The sequence below is a fragment of the Morone saxatilis genome, unplaced genomic scaffold (assembly GCF_004916995.1).
Source record: "Morone saxatilis isolate NCDOM2014 unplaced genomic scaffold, NCSU_SB_2.0 Contig11, whole genome shotgun sequence".
NCBI classification, from domain to species: domain Eukaryota; kingdom Metazoa; phylum Chordata; class Actinopteri; family Moronidae; genus Morone; species Morone saxatilis.
In genome coordinates this window covers 18700106-18706710 of record NW_023339663.1, presented here as the reverse complement: position 1 = coordinate 18706710, position 6605 = coordinate 18700106, and the positions used below count along the sequence as shown (strand labels likewise).

The 6605-nt window shown below is 41.9% G+C and overlaps 1 protein-coding gene across 1 annotated transcript in view; it reads left to right on the top strand.

Annotated features, from left to right (window-relative positions):
• Window positions 1–6599, top strand: part of LOC118321218 (frizzled-3-like) — a 29983-nt gene extending 23384 nt beyond the window's left edge. The window contains exons 6-11 of the mRNA XM_035652449.1: window positions 202–501; window positions 758–1009; window positions 3749–3897; window positions 4351–4465; window positions 5253–5416; window positions 5530–6599. Of these exons, the coding sequence (XP_035508342.1) occupies window positions 202–501; window positions 758–1009; window positions 3749–3897; window positions 4351–4465; window positions 5253–5416; window positions 5530–5752 (1203 nt within the window). The 3' untranslated portion in view covers window positions 5753–6599. The remainder of the gene's footprint in view (window positions 1–201; window positions 502–757; window positions 1010–3748; window positions 3898–4350; window positions 4466–5252; window positions 5417–5529) is intronic.
• Window positions 6600–6605: the final 6 nt, after the last annotated feature.

Here is a 6605-nt window from a genome sequence, read left to right as displayed (position 1 = left end):
TTAAGGTATAAACACTAACATTATGTGTTGGAGGTGAATGTGTACATATTAATTATATATATAATGAATATATATATTTTTATATTTTTATATATATATATATATATATATATAATCCTCTAAATCTCAATGCAAACAAAGCTGTTTGACTTCTCCCCCATGACTGATTGATCAAAACTTATTGATTCTTCTCTCTCTCAGATATGCACGCTGTTCTTCATGGTCCTGTATTTCTTCACCATGGCTGGCAGCGTGTGGTGGGTCATACTGACGATCACTTGGTTCCTGGCGGCCGTGCCTAAATGGGGCAGCGAGGCCATTGAGAAGAAAGCCCTCCTCTTCCATGCTGTTGCCTGGGGGCTCCCAGGGGCCCTGACTGTCACCCTGTTGGCCCTGAACAAAATTGAAGGAGATGGGATCAGTGGAGTGTGTTTCATAGGGCTGTATGACATAGATGCCCTGAGGTGGTTTGTTCTGGCACCACTCTGCCTCAACGTGGCGGTGAGTACAGTCAGAAGATAAATGAGCGGGTGGGTGGAATGAAAGAGTTCATGAGTAGATGGATGGGTGAACAGATTAATGGGTGGGTGGATGATATGAGTAGTTTGTTGGTTGGAATTATGCAGACATGGATACATTAGTAAATGGATTGGTGACAGTCTTTTGGCTTCTTTGGCCTGTCAGTCATCAAAAAATGGTAACTCATTTTAATTTTGTGTGTCTGTCACTGACTTCTCATTCATCTATCTCTCTTCAGGTGGGTGTCGCTCTCCTGTTAGTTGGCATTGTGGCTCTGAACCGGGTACGCATGGAGATCCCTCTGGAGAAGGAGAACCAGACCAAACTAGTCAAGTTCATGATCCGAATGGGAGTGTTCTCCGTGCTCTACCTGGTCCCCTTGTTGACTGTGATTGGGTGCTACCTGTACGAACACACCTACCGCAGTATTTGGGAGACGACGTGGATGCAGGAGAACTGCAGGCGCTATCACATCCCCTGCCCATTTAAGGTAGAGAGAGAGAGAGTGAGAAAATGTGTGGGGCCATGAAATGTTAATATGCTTGCAAGATAAAGTATGTGTCACTGGTTAATAGAGATGTATAGGAGGGAAGCTTGCCTGGGGCAGGTCTTAGGTGAGACTTGAGCATCAGAAAAGAGACCACCAGATTCTCTGCCTGTTAAAACAGAGCAAATACCAATAACTTCAAAAGTTATTTCAGTTGTACTGTAACTGTATCAGAAAAAATAAATATGCCTGTTGAGTAGCTCATCAAAACTATTCTTCTACCTCCAGCCTGAAAACAGATGGCTCCTCAAGATCTGCCTGTCAGCTCAGCTGGACATTGAAAACAAATACACAGACACACTCTTGACAGGATATCCAGCTGTATTCCTATCACAGCTCATGCTGCAGCATGCAAATGTCCCCTGATCTCTCTCTGTATATCACTCCCACACACTGTGTGTTGCCAGTCTGCCAACGTTAGCTGGGGTGAAGTACTCGGTTTCCCCCTGTGTTTTTCTCTCCTCATTAAATCACTGGGATACCTTGTATGTTCACAGGAGAGGAAAGGTGTTTTTTTTTTAGTTTTTTTTTTTTTACTTATGTACGAAGTAGTAAACATCCGAGGATCAATAAGATGCTTCTCCATTAACAATACACACATACTCAAAAATTCACACTAGTATTTTAAAGGATAATTATGTTGTTGGTTTTTTACACCTTGAGCCTTACTTTTGTCATTTTGGACATCATTTCTATTGGTTATGATAACAATGTATTCTCTTAAGTAATTGCTGAGATTTGGGAACATCATTGTTACAACAAAGTCGACAGGCTAAAAACAGATGGACAGGTTGTAGCCAGGTTATCTAAATCACTTCACTGTAAATTGACTAACTACAGAAGGTAGTTCTGTAAACTGTGATGGATTCTTGCAACAAATGGTTATGGTAACAATTTACCTTATTCCTCAGTTTTCTCTTTTAAATAAGTTTGACTAACCTGTGGATTTGTTTAGAACACATATTATTCTCCATATATTAGACTCCATTATTAGTATGTTCCTGATCACAGCAATCAACTTGAATACATTATTACCAATAGAGAAAATGGGCAAACTTAGAAGAAGACCCACATTGTAATAAACTGAAGTAAATCTTTAATGAGCAGAGACTCTGAGGGAGGGAGAGAGAGAGAGCTGGCAGTTGCACATGTGTGTGGCTCAGTGAGTAGGTATTTGTGGAGAGGAGGGAGCAGAGCGTAGCATGCATCATTAGCTCAGCTAATACAGCTCTCAAGACTATACTCCACACAAAGCTACCAAGTCTGTGTTTCACTGTTGTTTCTGTCTCTTTGTCTCGCATTTTCTCTGCTGGTTCTCACACACTTATTTCGTTCTTTCAGCCAGTCCAGCCCCCCCCCCCTCTCAGGGCTTGCTCAGTCATGCACTGCTGCCTGTACTCTATAACGTCTTTGTAGCGGTTATGAAGAGTGGTGGGAGTGTGGTGTTTTAGACAGTCTGGTGCTAAATTAATAACCAAATGTGCACAATGCAGACACAAACACACTCCACTGCTTCCTGTCCCATACATACACACAAAGCACCAATAGCTTTTCACAACCTTTTCACTTTTTCAGGATTATTAAAGCGGAGTGCTGTTACAGTGGTTTTATGATAGAAAAGTATCAGCTAATTTGTGACTGACAGACTATATGAGAGGGTTGGAGGCAGGTGCAAGTGCTTATGTTACTTGTTAGTGTATGCGTGCATGCGTGTCTGTAGCTGTGTGTGAGAGAGCTCATGAAGAGAGACCCCCTTTATGACCTGTTGTAGCTCTGGAATTTCAATATTGCTATGTGTTATTTGATCTTAACCCTAGGGGGTTTTGCGTGCAAATGTGTGTGTAAGAAGGTACAATTGCATGTTTTTGGATAATTGAAGATTCTGTGGCTATTGTTCAAGTTCAAATGACTTTATTTTGTCTGTGTCCCTGGGTGGTAATTTACTGAAGGCCCAGGGCTCTTGCTTTATCTCGGGACCTAAATCTGAGACATTTAATCTCAGCCTGGGGTACACAGAGTAAAGATAATTAATACATAGCAATTCTTCTGTTCCTGGTTCTTTCAAAAACAAAAAACACCTAAGCTTTGTAAAAGTCCTCCTCCACTAGACGTTGCCTCAGCAGTTGTCTTTGTTAAAATGCATTGCGAATAGCCTCTTCACCAGAATATAATTTTCATTCTAATGTGTAAATGGTAAATTAGGAGAAAATTTGGTGATTTGGATTCTCTAAAATCTGAAAGTGTATCTTACATCTATACTTACCCATATACATCTACACAACAACTCCTGCCCTCTGGTGGGAGATACTGTGTCCTGCATGAAAAGCCAAGACCATCAGAGGAGGAAGCAGTTGCTGTACACCCCAACTGCAGTTCAGCTGCTGAAGCAGCTGGGTTTTTCTAGGATTACCTCCCCTCTTCCATCATTCAAACTCACTGACTGCCCTAAAACACTTGTCAGTGCTGGATACTATTGGTTCACTTAATGTGCATGTAGTTTCATTGGCATCCTAAGCATTTTATATTTCTGTACTTTGTTACTCTTGAGGAAATGTTTGTCCTACGCTTCCATACGTTCATGCTAATCTGCTTTCCCTCTTGTATGTTTTAGGGTGTATTTTCAACACCCTCTGTTGTCTTGACGACTGTGGAATTAATAGTACATTTTTCTGTCCGCTTTAGGTGGAGCAGACCAACCGGCCAGCCATGGTTTTGTTCCTGATTAAATATCTGATGATGCTGGTGGTGGGGATCCCCTCCGTTTTCTGGGTGGGCAGCAAGAAGACCTGTTTTGAATGGGCCAACTTCCTGCATGGCCGCCGACGCAAAGAGTAAGAAGAGAGATTGGATGATTTTCATTTGTTTTTAGTCCTGATTTTTTGTGAGCACATGTACTGTGTATCTGATCATGCTATTAGATATTTAGTATGTATTTTACATTTTCCATGTGTGAGTATTACATTTTGAATCATTACTCATGGTACAATAAAAAACACACATTTACTTGCAGTATTTGTCTCTATGGTGACACAAGTATATGCTCTGCACCTGTGTCCTCTCCCCCTCACTAACAACATACTTAACACTCTTCTCCTTCTCTCTCGTTCCGCTGTTTCTCCTCTCCACCTCTACTCCACATCTCCCTCACTTCCCCATCTTCACTTTCTCTTTGATTCATCCTTGCGTCGCTGTTCGCTTCCAACCCTCTACTATGCATCTGCATAAACTCATCTCCCACTCTTAAATCTCTCACCCCTGCCTCCCTCACCTTCTTCTCTCTGCAGCAGTGGGGTGAACGAGTCTCGTCAGGTGCTACAGGAGCAGCCAGACTTTGCCCAGTCCCTGCTGCGTGAACCCAACACCCCCATTATTAGGAAGTCCAGAGGAACATCCACTCAGGTAGGCCTGCAAACACAGCAGTAATATAGGTATATCAAAAGTAGTCATTGTAACATTAGTTGTAGAAGCAACAGGACACACAGGAGTGGTATCAGTAGTTTTTCTTTTTTTTATAGCACTATTAGTAATATTTCAGTAAAACATAACAATTCCTATATTTAAGAGATTATACACTAACAAAAACAGTACGCATATTAAATTCCATATAGATTCTCCTAAACGTTACACACTGGACCTTTTAAGTCTTGAGAGCAGGAGCCATTTTGCTGCTTTATTCCATCCATTACTGTCCATTAGCTCGCTGGGTTTAATAGGCTACACTCATTTCCTTTGGGCATTGGGCATCTTTTTACAACCTGATATGCATGGATGAAGATGAATGGGACAGTAAGAGAGAGAACGTTTTTACTAAAACTAAAATAGTAAATCTAAATTGCAACATGGGTCCAGAGCTTTCTGTAATAAGATGACGTAACAGAAAAATTACTACTTCCTGTTAAAAGTTCTGTCAGCTGAGCTCGCACCTTCTAATATGAACTCTGATTATGTTAAAGTATCCTGTAGACATTACTTAGAACATTTGATAATGTAAGTATTTAGGAAGACCAGAACTGTTAAATTTTGATTATCAAATAGAACTGTAGATGATGGTTGAAGTGTAGTACATTGTACTACAGTATATCAAGACTTGAACTGAAGCTACAGGACTTTTTTTTTTTTTTTTTTTTGTCTAATTTTAAAAGAAAATTTAAGGGCAAACTACATCTGACCTCTCATCCTTCTGTAGGGCACCTCTACCCACGCCTCTTCCACCCACTTGGCTGTCGTGGACGACCTCGACGAACCACTCAGAACTCACCATGGCCACCCCGCCTCCACCAGGAGTAAGGCCAGCAGCGTCCACAGCAAGACCAGCTATCATGGCAGCCTGCGCCGCACTCGTGACGACAGGTAGAGCCAAAAATCCACAACTTCCTGTTTGTTTAAAGCTGTGAATTAAATGAAACTAAATCTTTCTCTTCCTGCCTCCCCTTTCATCATATTTCTTCCTGCCCCTCTCTCAGGAGTGATACTATGGTTTACCGAGGTACCGAGGAGCGCAGCTTTCATGGCAGCATGCCACGTCTCCACCACCCACTCTCCACTCACAGCAGCCTCCATCAGATAGACAGCCACTCGAGGCCTGGCAGCCAGCGAGACGTATCCGAGGCCCCACCTACCCTCATCACCCACGGAACATCGGCAAGCAACAGCCAAGCTGCTGAGAACGAAGCCACCAGCGCCTGAGAAGAGCCGCAAAGTTTATCAGAAATGACTGTAATGATGCCTTGGCAAACACACACCCGTCTGTATAGTGTTTTCCTCTACAAAGATGGAGAATGTATCAGTGAGTGCTGTGGTGGTGATTTTTGGCGTTAGTTCCTTGCTCATCATTTGTTAGCAGTGTGGCTAAAGGCTAACACAGTTCAGTCAGTGAACTTTGCTGATCCCTCCTAGATTCAGTGAAGAAGAAGAGTCCCTGCAAGCTGGACAAGTTGTTACTTAATTATGCGAATTTACACAGCAGAAGACTCCTGAATGCTTGACTCAAACCGGCTGAGCCAACAAGAATAAATCCATCTCAGACGTTTGGTGACGTCAGTGATGCTGACATTATTCAGGGATCATTTTGTTTGTGTCCAGGTAAACCAGAGCTAGCGCTGGATAGGAAACGATGAAAAAAAGGAAAAAAGTCATCATACTTTATGGACAACGACACTTAGATAAAGTGTTTCTTGGAGGTGTAGGATTAGATCCTGGACACCAGTTTGGTCTTGAGAGCAGCATGAGCAGTCTTATGGTGGCATTGGATGACACACATGAATATTATTAAATATGTGAACACTGCCGAGTATTGCTTTTGTAACAATCTTAAATGGTTTTTCCATTCTCTCAGTCTTCACTGAGACTTTATTCACAATCTGTTTGTTCTGGACTGCAGCTCTTAATGAATGATGTTTATTTTTGTTCAGAAACCGACAAATATGGGCTTAATGTGAAATTGTGGACCTCTCTGTGGTTTAGTGAAATATTTTTATACTGTGAAAATTGTCTGTCTGCTGCTGAAAGCCTCATTTAGTGTGTTTGTGTGTGTGTTTGT